Raw genomic sequence first — 17,186 nt, 5'->3', positions numbered from 1 at the left:
GAAATGAAATGAATTTACCAACTAGCATTTACTGAGTTTAGTTCATGGGACTATAATGATCATTTCCTGGGTGTGTGAGAGTAAACTAGCCTTATCTTAGAAGGACAAAAGTCAGAAAGACCTATTTCAAAATCAGACACTTTTTTTATTAAAAAAGAAAGAAAGAAAGAAAAGTAAAAGGGCAAACTAAAGTTTAAAAGACGTTTCATCGGAGGAAGAAAAGTTAGTTCCCCAAGATCACAGAGGCCAGCAGCCTTAAGATCTTAAGAGATACAAACATAGCAACAACATCGATTAAAACCCAGACCTTTTGTTCACAATCCCGGCTGGCTATACGTGAAGGGAAAGTCAGGTTTGACGAAGACTTGCCGGGTTTTAATTCGTTGGCACCAGTTCTGAGCCTGGTGCCAGGACTCCTCGTCACTCATTAAGGAATGTGGGGTGAGGGAATGTTAGGGAAGGTGCTGGAATGGAAGCCTTAGCCAGGGACTTTCGGTGGACGCAAGGGCTTCCTCGCTCCCCTAGCTCCGCCGCAACCTCTCCGTGCCATGCGTTTTTATGCTCAGAAACCATCATCTCACCAACATGTTTTCGCATTGTCGGAAGAGGTCTTCTTGCTAGTGTTAAATGATAGTTCTAGTTTTGAAAAATACAAAGAAAGCAAACTTTGGGTATAAAAAGGCACAAAATGTATTTCTGATCCTTCTTCCTGGTTTATAAAAATTAAATGAGCCCTCCAAGTCTACTTTCCCCCCGGTTAATTATTATGCTACTCCGAGGCTCTTCAGCGCCCACAGCCACTTAACGGACGCTCACTCTGCCTCGCGGCTGTGGTCTGGACCTGGAAACCTGCTCTCCAAAATCCCTGACGTCAAAGTTCCGGCTGTTTCCTGAAAGCTGTGCAAGGGACAGAGTGGTGACTTCCCGACTACCCAGAGCCCGCGGCCCCGCGGGGGTTGGGGGGACCCACTTCACTGGGGACCTGCATCCGCAGTCCTGGTCACAGCCTGCGGGTGCCAGGCCGCCCTGCCACGCTCGGCACCACCGCGCTCACACTCCAGGCACGAGAGGCAACCTGCACTTCGAAACTGGAAAACCAGTGTTCGCTGGAGCGCAGCGCTCGGGAACGAGCTGGGGCTCTCAATAGTGTCCCCAGGCGCCGTCTCCTTCCCTCTCCCCACCTACGTAGGGGACCGGTTGGACTTAATTTAGAGGTCGGCGGGCGCCCGCCGCTCCCGCACCCGGCCGCTCCCCGATCGCACGCCTGGCGGGCCAAGTTTCACCTCCCACTTTTCTCTGCTCACGGGACACTTACCCGCACGATGTCATCCCGAACCCCGCCGCTTTGGACGTTCCGGGCTGGTGGAGACGGGCGCAGCCACCCTGCCGACTGCCCAGCTCTGTCACTAACCTAGGCAAATTCTCCAGGATGGAGGAAGCCTCAAGAGCTTGGGTCGGTCCCCGCCCACGTCACCACCTACCCCCGTCCACCTTCTTGCTTTAGTAGGTGTGCCCCATTCGGCGCCAATCGGTCCCAGCATCTTTGTCGTCGTTTGGGGATGACCGAACCTCCCGGCCGAACGGACCTGCAACTGGCCCACGGCCCTAGAGAAGCCGAGAAGGTGACAGTGATGACCACAGCCCCTGCTTATGATACTAGGTACCAGCTTGGGGCTCAGTTTCATTTACGTTGTGCCACTTATTCGTCACAAGAGCCCTAAGAGGTGAGTACTGGGCCCCACTTTTAGGACTGGGAAGCTGAGGCAAATGACATGATCTGCTAGTAAGCGGAAGATCTGGAATCTGAACCGCGTCTGGGTGACGCGGAAGCCCCCGGCGAAGGGAGCATTTTCTGTTCCTCGGGCGTGGAGCCCCCAAGCCGGCCAGACTCCACTGCGTCGGTGGTCCGATGGACAGAAGGGGCTTCTCTGCGGAGGACCGCGTGGACTTGCCGTATCACACGACCGCATCCGCGCTCCCCTTCTCCAGCCCCGGGCGTCAGCCACCCCCCGGCTGCTGAAGCCCGTCCTGGCTCCGCGCTTTAAACGCGGTGCGCCCAGCTCGAGGGCGGCAATCCTGCTCCCGCACTTCTCTCCAGATCTCCCAGCTGCCATGTGGGACCTCTTCTCCTTCTCTTCGGTGGGTAAACGGAGTTTCCCTCTCCACCTTACAGAACAGCAAAATCCCCGCCCCCACCTCTAGCCTCCCTACCACCGCAGCCTCTCGCTTTCTGTTGAAACCGTATCCACCTGTCCACGAGCCTCACCCACTTCCCAACACCTCACTCTTGGGTTCTCCAAGTTCCGTCTTTGCCCCGCCTCCACCCCGTTCTTCACCCCACACCCCACTGGAACTGTTTGGCAAAAGACGCGGGGAGGAAAACTGGAGTGGGTTGAATCCCTCTAAGAGGTCTCTACAGCCACTGAATGACTCTGTGTCTGAACGAGTCTGGTGAGTTTCAGATGAAATGAGCCTTTGCAGGAACCTTTTCATAAGCCAGGTGTGGTGCTGAGCAGCTTCCTGTGGTTCATCGCAAAGTATGATTGTATTGCTTTTACTATGACCCAGCTTAAGTCACAAACATAACATTGTTTTAAACTAGACAAAACATGGCATTCAGAAAGCTTGCAAAATGACCTATGTTTCTATGTGTACAGCACGCACTAAATTACACCTTTCGGTGTTCCAAAAAGGATTTAAGACAGACATATAAAAATAGAATGTAGTGTAAATAAAAGGAAAATGACAATCAATCAAACCAAATAAGGCTGGAAAGAGAGTAGAAAAAATGCCAGAGGGGTCAACAGTTTTGGTGCAGGTGAGTCCCAAATTCAGCTCTGAGCTTCTCAGCCACCAGAACAGAGAAAACCTGCTGGAGGGAGTTCTGAAGTAGCTGTTACAGATAACCAGTTTCTAGGAACAGCTCCAAAAGGGATGTTATGCTTTCCTAGACAAGACTAATCAGCAAAGCGTTGTACTCCTTGCCATGTACATGTAGTAAAAAGACCACATTGCTTACCAATTACCTCCTCAATTCAGCAAAGCTGTGAGCCACTTCACAGATGTGACCACCCAGACTGTGAAAGATTTCATGACTTGTTCAAAGTTCCGCAGCCAGCCATGAGCTAGGACTTGCACCCAGGAGTTGTGCCTCAAGGCCAATGCTGACTCCACTGTACCGCCACCTCCTCCCGCCCAGGTCTGTCTAAATGGGGAACTCTTCTTGTGACTTGGAAATGGGACAGGGTTAATTCAGACATAACTCCTGCCTCACAGAAGTGTTGTGACCCTGTGATTTCGGTTCCAAAGTAAATTCTCTGTGATTGGAAGAAAGGGAAAGTTAGCTAAGTGAGGCTGGTTAGCCAGGAGCTTGCACACCAGTTCTCCACAGCAAAGCCTGGCTCTGGTCCCTGGGTGTTGAGACCTAGAGCCAAGCAGAGTTCGCTGCTTCCCTGAGAGGTAGAAAAGAAATGGCCCCTCCAGCCTACCTGGAGCCCTGACAGGTGGCCACGTCCGTGCACATCTTACTCCAGGTGCTGTCTGGGCCAGCCGGAGGGTCGCCTCTCCTACGATGAAGTACTTCAGGCTTTTTCACTGTGGTTGCTTACTATTTTACCCCCGTGACAAGACCGCCACTTCTCCATGGCTGTGGGCTGATTTCTGGCTATCGCTTTGACAAATCGGTAAGTTCTTCAGTGATTTGAACTTCCTCTGTTCTTGGTTATTCCAGCCACTCCCAGTGCCCAGGGCACCCACCTCTGTCACTAGTGTCACTGGGCCAAAGACTGAAATCTTTATCTTTGACAGTCAGGCTCTTGTCTACCTGTCCTTTGTGAGAGAAGGTTCCAGTGGCCCACAAGGAATTCAGATGTGTGCAGAAGATTCTGGTGCCATATCTAAACCTTCTGATGTTCTGGGAAGACTGATTAAGCCAGCTTTGTGTCCTGGTCCAGTGCTCTCAGCCAAAAGGACGGGTCCTCAGGGAAGAAGTCGAATGATTTCCTTTTTTTCCAATTGAAATATAGTTGATGTACAATATTATGTTAGTTTCAGGTGTACTGCTTATTCATTTTATAACTGGAGGTTTCCCCTACACCTCCTTCACCTCCCAAACCCTTTCCTCTGGCAACCACCCATTTGTTCTCTGTATCTGAGTCTGTTTTTGTTTTGTTTTGTTTTTTAGATTCCACAAATAAGTGGGCTCATATGATATTTGTCTTTGTCTGTCTGACTTATTTCACTGAAGCATAATATCCTCTAGATCCATCCATGTTGTTGCAGATGGCGAGATTTTTTCTGGCTGGGTAATATTCCATTGTGTATATATACCACATCTTTATCCATTTGTCTATGGATGGACACCTAGGAAAGTCAAGTGATTTCTGACACCCTGCCAAGGTGCTCGTGCCTGTTAGCCCCATCTTAGTTTCAGAGGGGTGGGACCATGTCCTATTTATTTTTCTACTCCAGAGCTTGTCCCACCTGTACAGAGTAGACACTATTTATTGACTGACCAAGTGGATGATTGCCTTGAGTAGTGGAATTGTTTTCTCACCCAGATAGTCACTAGCCCTTTCTCCTCCCCAAATCCATTCCTTGCTGATGCTCAAAAAAAATGTATGTTGAAAGAAAAATGGAGTTGGAAGCCAGCTATTCAGAGGACTGAAGGAGCAGGGACAAAACACCCTGGTGTTGGTTTGCAAACTGGCCCCTGTACAAAGAGGACTGAAGAAAGAGGTAGCCTGTTCCAGATTGGTAGGTGGCTGTTTTAATAAGCAAGGGAACTTAAGAGGCTTGTCTTGATTGCCTGGATCCAGCTTGGGGGTCAACCAGCAGTCGTGTCCTCTTGATTACCTCACCTGGCTTGTCATAACCTCAAGGGAAAAGGAAGTGGTATCATTTGCTTGAAAATAAGAATTAAGCTATAGATGGTGGAGGGTTAGGCCCACAAGGAGGGAAGGCCCTAAACAGACTGTGCTAGGACCTCGGTGAGCCTCAAATGTCATTCAAGCTTCCACATGCTATTCCTTCTCCCCCAAAGACTCCTCCAAACCTCCATGCTTGTTGTGTCTGGCTTTTAATTTTCAGTCTGTAGCTCAATGTCACTTCCTCAAAGAGGCCTTTTCCAGATGGGACTAAGTCAAGTTCCTCTTTTGGTGTCCTTATAGCACCCAGTACTTTGTGGTCACCATCACGTTTGGAGTTTGTAATTTATATTAATATGTGCATGCATGTGTGTGTGCATGTGTGTGTGCGTGTGTGTGTTTGCTGCCTGTTTCCCACGTTCCCTGAAACAAGGAGCAGTACCCCTTCTGTTTCACTCTCCAGTGTATCCCTAGCATACAGCATAGGGGCTGGCTCATATTCAAAATCTATATGATGGAGAAAGGAATAAATGAATTTTGTTCTACCCACTTGATGCTCAGAACCATCTTGCACCTTCAGTGTTGCATTTGTCTCATTTTCACATGAGGAAAGTGAAACTCAGAGACGTGTGGGAGGACGCCAAGGGGTTGGAGCCAGGTCTGCTGGATCTAAAGCCCTGCCCCTCCCCTGCTGCCTGCCTATAGGGGAGGGGCCAGGTTAGTGAGGATGGGAGAGACGCAGAAGAGACAGAAAGTGAGGAAGGACCAAGTCTGGAACAGTGAGGCAAGGACGGAAGTAGATGGTACTGCCCTGCTGGCTTCAGCTTGCCCCTGGGGTCAAGGAGTGTGTCACTGATGAAGACCAAGGCAAACGGGGACACAGACTTGAAAGGCTGCAGATTCCTTCTCGGTTGTCTTCTGAACTGTCTGGCTGCCTTCAAGAGGCAGTAGAGTGTACTGATTGAAAGGTCAACTCCAGAGCTGGGCTCTGCTCCTGCCCGCTCCCTGCTGTGTGCCCTGGTACCAGTTATTTAACATCTCTGTGCCTCCATGTAGCCTCAGTTGTAAAAATGTAGATGATAATAGCACCCACCTCATGAGATTTCTTTAAGAATTAAGCACATGTAAAGTGCTTCAAACAGTGCCTGGGAAGTGACACGCCATAGTAAGTGTTGGCAAACACGATTTGAAGGGCAGCTTTTGTGCTCTGAAGTCTCTTTGTAATTACCACAAATTAAATTACTTCACAATTTCAATTAGAGTTTAAATTAATATTAAATTTAAGGAAGTCGCGAGAGCAAACTCCCTATTCAATGACAAGATCTTATTATTTGTGGTGAAATTAATTAAAAAAATTTTTTTTCAGGCCTTCGTTTTGGGGTGGGGGCAGCAATTAGATTTATTGATTTATTTAACGGAGGTACTGGGGATTGAACCTAGGACCTTATGCATGCTAAACAGGCACTCTACCACTGAGCTATATGCCCCCAGCCCTACCCTGCAAATAAATTCTTAGTTCCAATACATCACTCCCCGTACTAGAGTTCTGCGTCACTTGACTCGCTTGCCATGGCCCTTACTTTGGCCAAGGGGATGTTGGCAGAGGCTGAAATATGTTTGCGTGGATTGGCTTTTTCTCCTGAGCTCCAGTGATCTGCCGTTAGAAGAACACGGGCCAGGTAACTATTGCCCCTTCAGTCTTGACTCCAGAAGAAAACCCAGAAAGGGGATCCAAATTGGTCTCATGGCCCGGAGCCAAGCCAAGCTGACCAGCAGACAATAGACCACAATCATCTAGCCAAGCCCAGCTTAGGTCTAATGAACCACAGTTGATCTTTGGACCCACAAGCTTGAGAATAACTGCTTGTAAGCATTGCTAGGATGATTTTTTTTTTTATACAGCATTATTGTGACAAAAGTCAGCTAAGATGTATTTCTTTTTTTTTTTTTTAACATTTTTTATTGATTTATAATCATTTTACAATGTTGTGTCAAATTCCAGTGTTCAGCATAATTTTTCAGTCATTCATGGACATATACACACTCATTGTCACATTTTTTTCTCTGTGAGTTATCATAACATTTTGTGTATATTTCCCTGTGCTATACAGTGTAATCTTGTTTATCTATTCTACAATTTTGAAATCCCAGTCTATCCCTTCCCACCCTCCACCCCCCTGGTAACCACAAGTCTGTATTCTCTGTCTATGAGTCTATTTCTGTCCTGTATTTACGCTTTGTTTTTGTTTGTTTGTTTTTGTTTTTGTTTTTTTAGATTCCACATATGAGCGATTTCATATGGTATTTTTCTTTCTCTTTCTGGCTTACTTCACTTAGAATGACATTCTCCAGGAGCATCCATGTTGCTGCAAATGGCATTATGTTGTCGGTTTTTATGGCTGAGTAGTATTCCATTGTATAAATATACCACATCTTCTTTATCCAGTCACCTGTTGATGGACATTTAGGCTGTTTCCATGTTTTGGCTATTGTAAATAGTGCTGCTATGAACATTGGGGTGCAGGTGTCATCCTGATGTAGGGTTCCTTCTGGATACAAGCCCAGGAGTGGGATTCCTGGGTCATATGGTAAGTCTATTCCTAGTCTTTTGAGGAATCTCCACACTGTTTTCCATAGTGGCTGCACCAAACTGCATTCCCACCAGCAGTGTAGGAGGGTTCCCCTTTCTCCACAGCCTCTCCAGCATTTGTCATTTGTGGATTTTTGAATGATGGCCATTCTGACTGGTGTGAGGTGATACCTCATTGTAGTTTTGATTTGCATTTCTCTGATAATTAGTGATATTGAGCATTTCTTCATGTGCCTTTTGATCATTTGTATGTCTTCCTTGGAGAATCGCTTGTTTAGGTCTTCTGCCCATTTTTGGATTGGGTTGTTTATTTTTTTCTTATTGAGTCATATAAGCTGCTTATATATTCTGGAGATCAAGCCTTTGTTGGTTTCATTTGCAAAAATTTTCTCCCATTCCGTAGGTTGTCATTTTGTTTTACTTCTGGTTTCCTTTGCTGTGCAGAAGTTTGTAAGTTTCATTAGGTCCCATTTGTTTATTCTTGCTTTTATTTCTTCTAGGAGAAAATTTTTGAAATGTATGTCAGACAATGTTTTGCCTATGTTTTCCTCTAGGAGGTTTATTGTATCTTGTCTTATGTTTAAGTCTTTGATCCATTTTGAGTTGATTTTTGTATATGGTGTAAGGGAGTGTTCTAGCTTCATTGCTTTACATGCTGCTGTCCAGTTTTCCCAACACCATTTGCTGAAGAGATTGTCTTTATTCCATTGTATATTCTTGCCTCCTTTGTTGAAGATGAGTTGACCAAAAGTTTGTGGGTTCATTTCTGGGCTCTCTATTCTGTTCCATTGGTCTATATGTCTGTTTTTGTACCAGTACCATGCTGTCTTGATGACTGCAGCTCTATAGCATTGTCTGAAGTCTGGGAGAGTTATTCCTCCAGCCTCTTTCTTTCTCTTCAGTAATGCTTTGGCAATTCTAGGTCTTTGATGGTTCCATATAAATTTTATTATGATTTGTTCTAGTTCTGTGAAATATGTCCTGGGTAATTTGATAGGGATTGCATTAAATCTGTAGATCGCCTTGGGCAGTGTGACCATTTTAACAATATTGATTCTTCCAATCCAAGAGCATGGAATATCTCTCCATTTTTTAAAGTCTTCTTTAATTTCCTTCATCAATGGTTTATAGTTTTCTGTGTATAATTCTTTCACCTCCTTTGTTAGATTTATTCCCAGATATTTTATTACTTTGGGTGCTATTTTAAAGGGGATTGTTTCTTTACTTTCTTTTTCTGTTAATTCATCGTTAGTGTAAAGAAATGCAACTGATTTTTGAACGTTAATTTTGTAACCTGCTACCGTGCTGAATTCTTCAATCAGCTCTAGTAGCTTTTGTGTGGACCTTTTAGGGTTTTCTATATATAGTAACATGTCGTCAGCATATAGTGACACTTTTACCTCTTCTTTTCCAATTTGGATCCCTTTTATTTCTTTCTCTTGCCTGATTGCTGTGGCTAGGACTTCCAAGACTATGTTGAATAGGAGTGGTGATAGTGGGCATCCTTGTCTTGTCCCAGATTTTAGTGGGAAGCTTTTGAGTTTTTCACTGTTGAGTACTATGCTGGCTGTAGGTTTGTCATATATAGCTTTTATTATGTTGAGATACGTTCCCTCTATGCCCACTTTGGCGAGAGTTTTTATCATAAACGGGTGTTGAATTTTATCAAATGCTTTTTCTGCATCGATTGAGATGATCATGTGGTTTTTGTCCTTTCTCTTATTGATGTGATGTATTACATTGATTGATTTGCATACGTTGAACCACCCTTGTGTCCCTGGGATGAACCCCACTTGGTCAAGCTAAGATGTATTTCTATCAATAAATCCAGTAAATTTTAATCCTAAGTTTCAAGGGAAACTTTGACTAATATTTAAACTTATTTAAACAATCATATACATCAGTCAATGTCAACTTCACAGATGAAAACATGTGGCTCACTCCAAAGGGCTTTACTAGAAGAGTTCAAATAAGGAACTATTTACAGAAGTGTGGGTAGGGTTAAGGAAACCAAGATGGGCTGGTGGAATTCTTGGGCGATTAGCAGCAGCAAGAAGTTGTTACCACCTTAGGCTGAGGGGCAAGGGGTGGGAAGTGGGATATCCTCATGACCTCCCACTCCAAAGACACCTAGTGGCATTGTCCACCTGTAATCTGACTCCCCTGGGAACACCACCTGGTCGCACCTGTCCTGTAGTTAATTCAGAGGCTCCATGGAGACCCAAATAGCCATGTAATGAGTGGGTAGAGCTTGTTTGCGGTTTATTGTGAGCACTTTACAAAGGTGCTTCATTCAACCAGCTGGCACTGCGTAAGCCTCAGAGTTCCTGTCATATCACAGGGTTGAGTTGGGTGCCTGGTGGCAGTCCCAGGCCTGGGAGCAGGAGAAGCATCAAGCAGAGGTGGTGAGCTGGAGTGGAGCTTTGCCTTGGTCTGTCACCTGGTGTATTAGCTACACTTCTTGTCTTTGAATCACCTGCAAAAGTCATAAATATGCAAATTAATATTTATTCTTTCTTATCCTAATTCTGGGTATTGATGGAAGAAGGTGGAGACTTTCAGGGTCTCTCTGGATTATAGGGACAGGGTGGGGCAGCAGGAGAGAGTAGAAACTGACCCAGAGAGGTGATGGGACCTTCTCAAGGATGGACAGAGCAGGGCACAGCCGGAGCTTCAGTCAGAATTGGATCTCTTGCATCTTGGCTTGGGTTCTGTCACCTCCACTCTGCTGATGTTGATAGCCCCAACCGGCCACAGTGGAGTCTCATAAATGCCTCTTTATCCTTTATTCCATGGCTGGTGTGTCACCTATAGATGTGAATCTGAGACTCGACAAACTCCAAGGTCATATCCAGTTTAAGACTCTGGTTTTTTTTCAGCTTCAATTAACCTCTGGCTAAAATGGCTTAAGCCACAAGGCCATTGGTCACCGCTCTGCCAGAAACCAGGAGATCCTGCTCCTCAGAAGTTTTGATGACTCCCCAGGGTCACTGAGGACCCAAGCTCACGCTTCTGCACTGTCCTTGGGTGTGTTCTCTTTGTGGTGGAAAGACTAAGGCCGCTCCTCTGGTTGGGAGAGTGGAGCAGGTGCTCCTCCGCTTCTGTGACTCTCTTACCTGAGGCCCCACACCAGCCTCAGGCCAAGCCATATAGAAAAGTCTGGTGCAGACAGAGAAGCACTGTTGGAATCATGGATGTTTCCAATCCCTTTCCTAAGAGTGGATATTCCAAGCTAGCATTCTGTGTTAGATTTCTGCAGAGAAACAGAACCCAAAGACCACTAGGATATCCACATGTCTATATCTGTCTATAAATAGATAGATAGATTTATTATACAGAATTGGCTTATGTGATCATGGAGGCTGAGAAGTCCCAAAATCCGCAATCAACAAGCTGGAGACCCAGGAGAGCAGTTTGAGTCCATGTCTGAAGACCGTAGAAGAATGATGTCCCAGCGTGGGGACAGTCAGAGAGAGGAAATTCTCTCTCACTTAGCCTTTTTGTTTTAGTCTGGCCTTCAACAGATCAGATGAGGCCCACCAACATTGGGGAGGGCAATCTGTTTTTCTCAGCCTGCTGATTCAGATTTTAATCTTACACAGAAATAACCACACAGACACACATAGAATAAATGTTTAACCAAATATCTGGGCACCCAATGGCCCTGTCAAACTGACACAAAAAAATCAACCAGCACAGCAGGGAGGGTATAGCTCAGTAGAAGAGCCCGTGCTTAGCACACACAAGGTCCTGGGTTCAATCCCCAGTACCTCCATTTTAAAAATAATAAATTAACTAAAAATAAATAAGTGTAATTACCTCCCCACACACACAAAAATCAACCAGCACAAATTCCAAATAATTCCAGACATTCTGACCCAAAGTTAGAACTGATGGTGCTTGCTTTCAAGGGAAAAATGTGAAGGGAATCTAGTAATGACTGAGCCTGTTCTGGTGAAATTTATGGGAATAAATGTCCAGAGGGGACCCAGATCCAAACCACTGATACTCTGTGGCAGGAATAGGAACCCAGAGCATAACTATACTAGCTGCAAAAAAGATGAGGGGTTGGTGTCTCCTCTGAGTTTATTATGAGTCAAGAGTGGGACCTGATGGAGTCTCCTCTCCTGCCTATGGTAAGTCTCGCCTATTCTTTGGGTCCTTCCATGCCGCCTTCTCTGGGCTTTACTCTGTCAGTCACCCCCTCTATCTCCTATATCTCCAATGTCTCCCTCTTTACTGGACCCTTACAGGCAATATTTAAACATGTTCATGCCTCTTTCTTTAAAAAAGCAAAACCCTGGGGGGAGGGTATATCTCAGTGGTAGAGCACATACTTAACATGTATGAGGTCCTGGGTTCAGTCCCCAGTACCTCCATTAAAAACAAACAAACAAACAAACAAACAAAAAACCTCCTCAGTATTTTCTCCAGCTACTAGTCTTCCTCCCTTTACAGCCAGATTTCTCTGAAGAGTTGTCTGTCCGCATTGCCACCATCCCTCCACCAGCTGCACTCCTCCATCTCCCCATTATGGGTTCCATTCCTGGTATCATAAAAATTGCTTTTGCCAAGATCACCAGTGACTTTCATGTTGCTAAGTCTACTGTACACTTTTCAGCCTTCATCTTTCTCAGTCTCTCAATAGTGTCCTCACAATCCTAAGTCTAGAGAATCGGGTTATATACCTGATTTTTATATAACCGGGTTATATACCTGGTTTTTTACAAAAAAACCTCCTTTTGTTCACATGGTGATGAACATACCATATAGTAGATTGCTTTGTTGTACCCTTCCTTGTATCCATGCCTTTTGTGATGTGACTTTGCATTTCCTCTGTGTTGCTATCACTGCCATGGGGAAAAGCACCCTGGTTCCAGAAGAATGAGAAATACATGAGCAAAGCTTCTCCAGCTGACCCACTGACCTGTGAGCATGAGTGTGATGATTAATACATACTGTTGTGTGCCACTGAGTTTGGGGGCTGTTTGTTACACAGCACTGTTGTAGCAACAGCAGCCTGATAACACTGTGCCTTCCCCAAAAGGCAGTCATGGGCCTCAAAATTGGTCAGTCTAAAAATTATAGCTGTACGGCATTGGCTATCTTGAGATTTATCTTCCATTTCTCCTTTTCCTCTATCTTAATAGTAGAAGAAAAATGGAAGTTTCTAGGGAGAAGAAATGTCAGCTTTTGGAATTTTGTGAGGATCCCACATTGCTACATCAGACTTGGGGATCTGGGATCTGTGGATTTGAACTTCATAGGAGGTGTCTTCAAATATTATCAAAGTTTTTTGGTCCAGGAACCACCACCTAGAACTTAAAGCAACCAAATTTTGTTTCAATTTTGTACCAGTGAGTATCTAATTTTTTTCTTGGTTGGTATTTATGATTGTAGATTTCAGGTGTTCAGTATTTATGGCCATAAATATTAACACTGTTTCCTATACTTAAAACAGTAGGACTCTTATTATTCAATTCTGAAACTTCTTCCAACAATTGCTACTATTTTCTAAGTTATGTATCACTCTGGCACTGGCCCCAAAGTTCCATCATCAACAGTTGTTTTAGCTGTATTTCATGGCTAAATCATCGAAAAAAATTTGTTATCTAAATTATCCATCTTAGTAATGCCAAGCTAGTGTAGTATCTTATGATCTTTCTCTAATCTGTGTGGCACATCTGTGAAAAAAAATATGAGGGAGAATTGAGCTGGCTCCCTAAATAAGTACCCTTTCTATGTATGAACTTGAGTTGTCTGGCTATAAAGGGAAGTGCCTCGGCTAGATGAGATTAAATATCACCCTGTGTCAGAGACCATGAGTTCTCATCAATGTCAGTGTTTTCCTCTTCTTCCTGACAGCTCAATAATATACCCCAGCCTCAGCTGTAGTAAGAAGCCACACAAATTTTATGATGGGGTTACCCTCATGCCCTCTTCCATTTGGGTATTCTCCTTCTAGAACAAATACCGGGAGCATGGTGCTAGGTGAGCCAGTCACAGTTACCCCCAAAGCTTCACAGGGAGTTTCTGTCCATGCCTGGAACCATTCATCCATTTCCCAGTGTACTCCTACAGGCTCCCAACTTCTCCAGAATGCTGTGCAGAGGAGCAGCATGACCTCCATGCCAAAGGACACCTGATGGCATTGTCCACCTGTAATCTGACTCTCCTGAGAATACTATCTGGTTGTATCCATCCTATAGTTAATTTGGAGCCTTCACTGAGCCCCAAATAGCCAGGTGATGAGTGGGTAGAGCTTGTTTTCAGTTTATTGTGAGCACTTTATAAAGGTGCTTCGTTCAACCAGATGGCACTGCATAAGCCTCAGAGTTCCTGTAATATCACAGGGATAGGTTGGGTACCTGGTGGCAATTCTGTGAGGTCCCAAGTCTCTAGCAGCAGAAATACCAAACAGAGATAGTGAGCTGGAGTGGAGCTTTGCCGTGGTCTTCCGATTTCAGCATAGAAATCAAGGAGCTTCTGACCACCTTCCTTTATCTGTAACATTACCAAATCAGGGTTCAGCTGTCCCACTATTCAGTGTTTTATATACATTAGCTTAGCTTATACACATATCCTCAAGACCTTAAGCTCCTGGCATTCAGGCACTTATAAGAAAGCTGCTGGAGTCCAGCCAAGCTGTCCACATACCAAGCAGCAGGAAGGAGATATACTGAGTATCTGTTGGGACTTGATATCTTCTGCAAGAAACAGAGACTCCTGAAAGTGTGGCTTAAACAAATGAAAAGTTTTATTTATCTTGTATAACAAGAAGCCCAGAAAATAATTCAGAACTGAGATGGCAGCTTTAACCACCAGTGGCCCCAGTTCCCCCAGCATCCCACTCTGCTGTTTCTAGGGTGAGGCTTCATCTTCTTGCTCACACAATAGCTGCTAAGGTTGGAGCCATCAACTCCACATTCTTGGGATTTGGAGAGAAACGACAAGTACACAAAGCTGAGACTGCCCATTGTTTGCCCCTTCTTAATAAGCCAGTGAATTCCACTGACATCCCATTGACCAGAATTGTGCCACAGAATCACTCCTAGCTTTAAGATAGACAGTTCAGCTGAACTTATTAACATCCCGAATAAAACTGAGATTCTGCTATGAAGAAAGGGCGAATGGATATTGGCAAGCACCCCACAGTCCCTGTCACACTCAGAGAAGACTGCCACCCGGACTTGGATATGCACCCAACACCCAAGAAGAGGGACGTGCATTAATTCCCCTAATGGAAGATACCTACTTATAGCCCAAGGCAGGGCTTGAATTTGAACCCTTTAGTGAACCTCACCCTTTTTCTATGAAACCAATTATGTAAATTTTTTTGCTTAACAGCTGTCACAGACTGGGTTTGTACTGCCTACCTGTGGAAGCTCCCAGCTGACTAATGTAAAAAGTGATTCAAAACAGGTGGGTTGAGTATGACTTCAAAAGAGGCAGCTGTAGAAAGGTAGCATAATATGACCTTTTCATAACCCAGGATAGTAATGGGGCTCCTACAAGAAGGAATGCCCAAAAAGACACTCGCCCAAAGATAAACTTATCCATTGTAAAGTGTATAAAGAAACCCAACACAGTAAGAAATAGTTAGAAAATGCAGCAAATAGTGAACTAGAAATAATAAGATAATTTGGAATAGACTTTACAATGAGTGTGTCTGCATTTTTCAAAGAGAATAAAGAAGAAATTGAATCCTTAAAACAAAGCCAAAATATTATGGGAAAAAACAACATGCAGATTTCAAAAAGATTCAAATAGAAAGTCTATAAATGGGATAAAGCAGTAAAATGAAAATTAGTGGACAGTTTATAAACTATTTGGACTTAGGTGAAAAGAGATTCCATGAACTGAAAGATAGATCTGAAGAAATTCCCCAGAATGCTACAGAGAGAGTTAAAGAACTTGGAAAAAAAGAAAAAAAAAAAAAGAAAAATAGATTAAGAAACATGAAGGTTAAATGAGAAAGTCCAGAAGAAATCTAATGGGCTTTCTATTAGAAAAGAATGGCAATCATGGAGAGTCACAATATTCAAAGAGTTAATGGCTAAGAATTAAAGAAATGAGTAGGCATCCACAGTTTGAAAAGCACACACCAACTTCTGAGCAGGATAAATAAAAACAAATCAACAGATTGTGAAAAAACTGCAGAAGAACAAGGATTAAAATGGAAAGCTTAAAGCTATCAGAAAAAGAGGCAAATACTAATAGATTTCTAACAAGGAGAGGATACCCAAACTGGCAGCAGCCTGTTTATTAGCAACAATAGACGTCAGAAGACATTGCAATTATATCTTGGAGACCAAGTAGTGCTGTGGGAAAAAACTGTCAATTTAGACTCTTATAGCCAACTTCAAGGGTGAGGCAAAATAGACATTTTCAGACTTACAAAGTATAAACGGGGTTTTTCAACCCCTGGGTTCCCTCTAAAATATCTATTAAAGGATGTGCTTGAGTGAAGGAGATAACCCAGAAGAAAATTAGTGGGATGCAATGAGAAATAGTAAGATTAGAAATCAATAAAAACAAACTGTGTCTAAATAGTCATTGATTATAAATAATGACAATATGTATGTGCCTAAAAACTTAAACCTGAAATATGCAAATATTTGTAAATTTAAGTATTAGAAAACAAGAGCATAAAAAATGGAGAGGGAAAGCTTGGAATTTGGTTTAAAAATAAAGATGCTAAGATTCTTATCTTGCTCGGAAGGAGGAGAAATATTCTGATCAACATTAGATATTTGTGGAAAAAATAAAGATAAGCACATATGTTAAGAAGGTAATAATTTAAAATACCCACATAAAAGCATATCTCCCAAACAAATAAAGAAGGGAGGAGAGGGAAAAGGAAAATTACTTACTCCAACAAAAGCAGGAAAGCAGAAGGAAGGAGGGGAGGTAAAAACATGAGCATCAGAAAATTCTAAATACGATGTTGGATATATACATCCAATCATATTAAAATCATGACAAATATGACTAAAGTCATGTATAAAAGACAGCCTATCAGCTTGGATTATTAAAATGAGCTGTATGATCCTTGTAAGGCACACCCAAAAACAAAACAAAAAGGACACAGGAAGTTTAAACATGAAAGGGTGGAAGAATGTTTACTAGGCAAATAGCTAACTAAAACACAGCTGGTAGAACAACACTAAAATCAGACAAAATAAAGTTTTAGACAACGAGTATTAACAGGGATAAAGAGTAATATTTTGTAACAATAAAAGGAACACTCTTACAAGAATAGATAGCAATCAGGAATTCCTCCATCTCCTTATAATAGAAACTTAAAAAACTTGTGGGGAGGGTATAGCTTAAATGGTAGAGCACATGCTTAGCATACACAAGGTCCTGGGTTCGATCCCCAGTACCTCCCTCCTCTAAAAAATAATAAACCTAGTTACCTCCCTCTGCCAAAATAAAAAAAAAATAATACAAAAATAGATAAAAATTACATATATAATTATAAGAAGAAATTAACAAGTGTCCAGTTATAATTGGAGATTTTAACATAAACAGCTCAAGTAGACAAAATTAAATTCTAGTGAGGATTTACTAGAGTTGAACAACCCAGTTCACAGCTTCAATTAAATGTGTGTGTGTGTGTGTGTGTGTGTGTGTGTGTGTACATACACGGACATATATACACACACAGACATATATGTACCCCAAAGGTAGAGAATATGCATTCTTTTTAAGCATACATACAAACATTT

The 17,186-nt window shown here is 43.3% G+C and overlaps 1 protein-coding gene and 1 long non-coding RNA gene across 2 annotated transcripts in view; one reads left to right on the top strand and one right to left on the bottom strand.

Annotated features, from left to right (window-relative positions):
• Positions 1–1,440, bottom strand: part of B4GALNT2 (beta-1,4-N-acetyl-galactosaminyltransferase 2 (SID blood group)) — a 49,897-nt gene extending 48,457 nt beyond the window's left edge. Inside the window, exon 1 of the mRNA XM_010960553.3 lies at positions 1,316–1,440. Within this exon, the coding sequence (XP_010958855.1) occupies positions 1,316–1,329 (14 nt within the window). The 5' untranslated portion in view covers positions 1,330–1,440. The remainder of the gene's footprint in view (positions 1–1,315) is intronic.
• Positions 1,441–1,871: 431 nt separating this feature from the next.
• On the top strand, positions 1,872–15,400 carry LOC123618423 (uncharacterized). The gene is made up of 3 exons (XR_012499509.1): positions 1,872–2,139; positions 3,534–3,683; positions 11,914–15,400. It is a non-coding gene; the product is annotated as an uncharacterized LOC123618423 (long non-coding RNA).
• The last annotated feature ends 1,786 nt before the right edge of the window (positions 15,401–17,186 follow it).

This window comes from Camelus bactrianus, chromosome 16, assembly GCF_048773025.1.
Source record: "Camelus bactrianus isolate YW-2024 breed Bactrian camel chromosome 16, ASM4877302v1, whole genome shotgun sequence".
In the NCBI taxonomy this organism is placed as follows: Eukaryota; Metazoa; Chordata; class Mammalia; order Artiodactyla; family Camelidae; genus Camelus; species Camelus bactrianus.
This window is presented reverse-complemented; position numbering and strand designations above follow the sequence as displayed.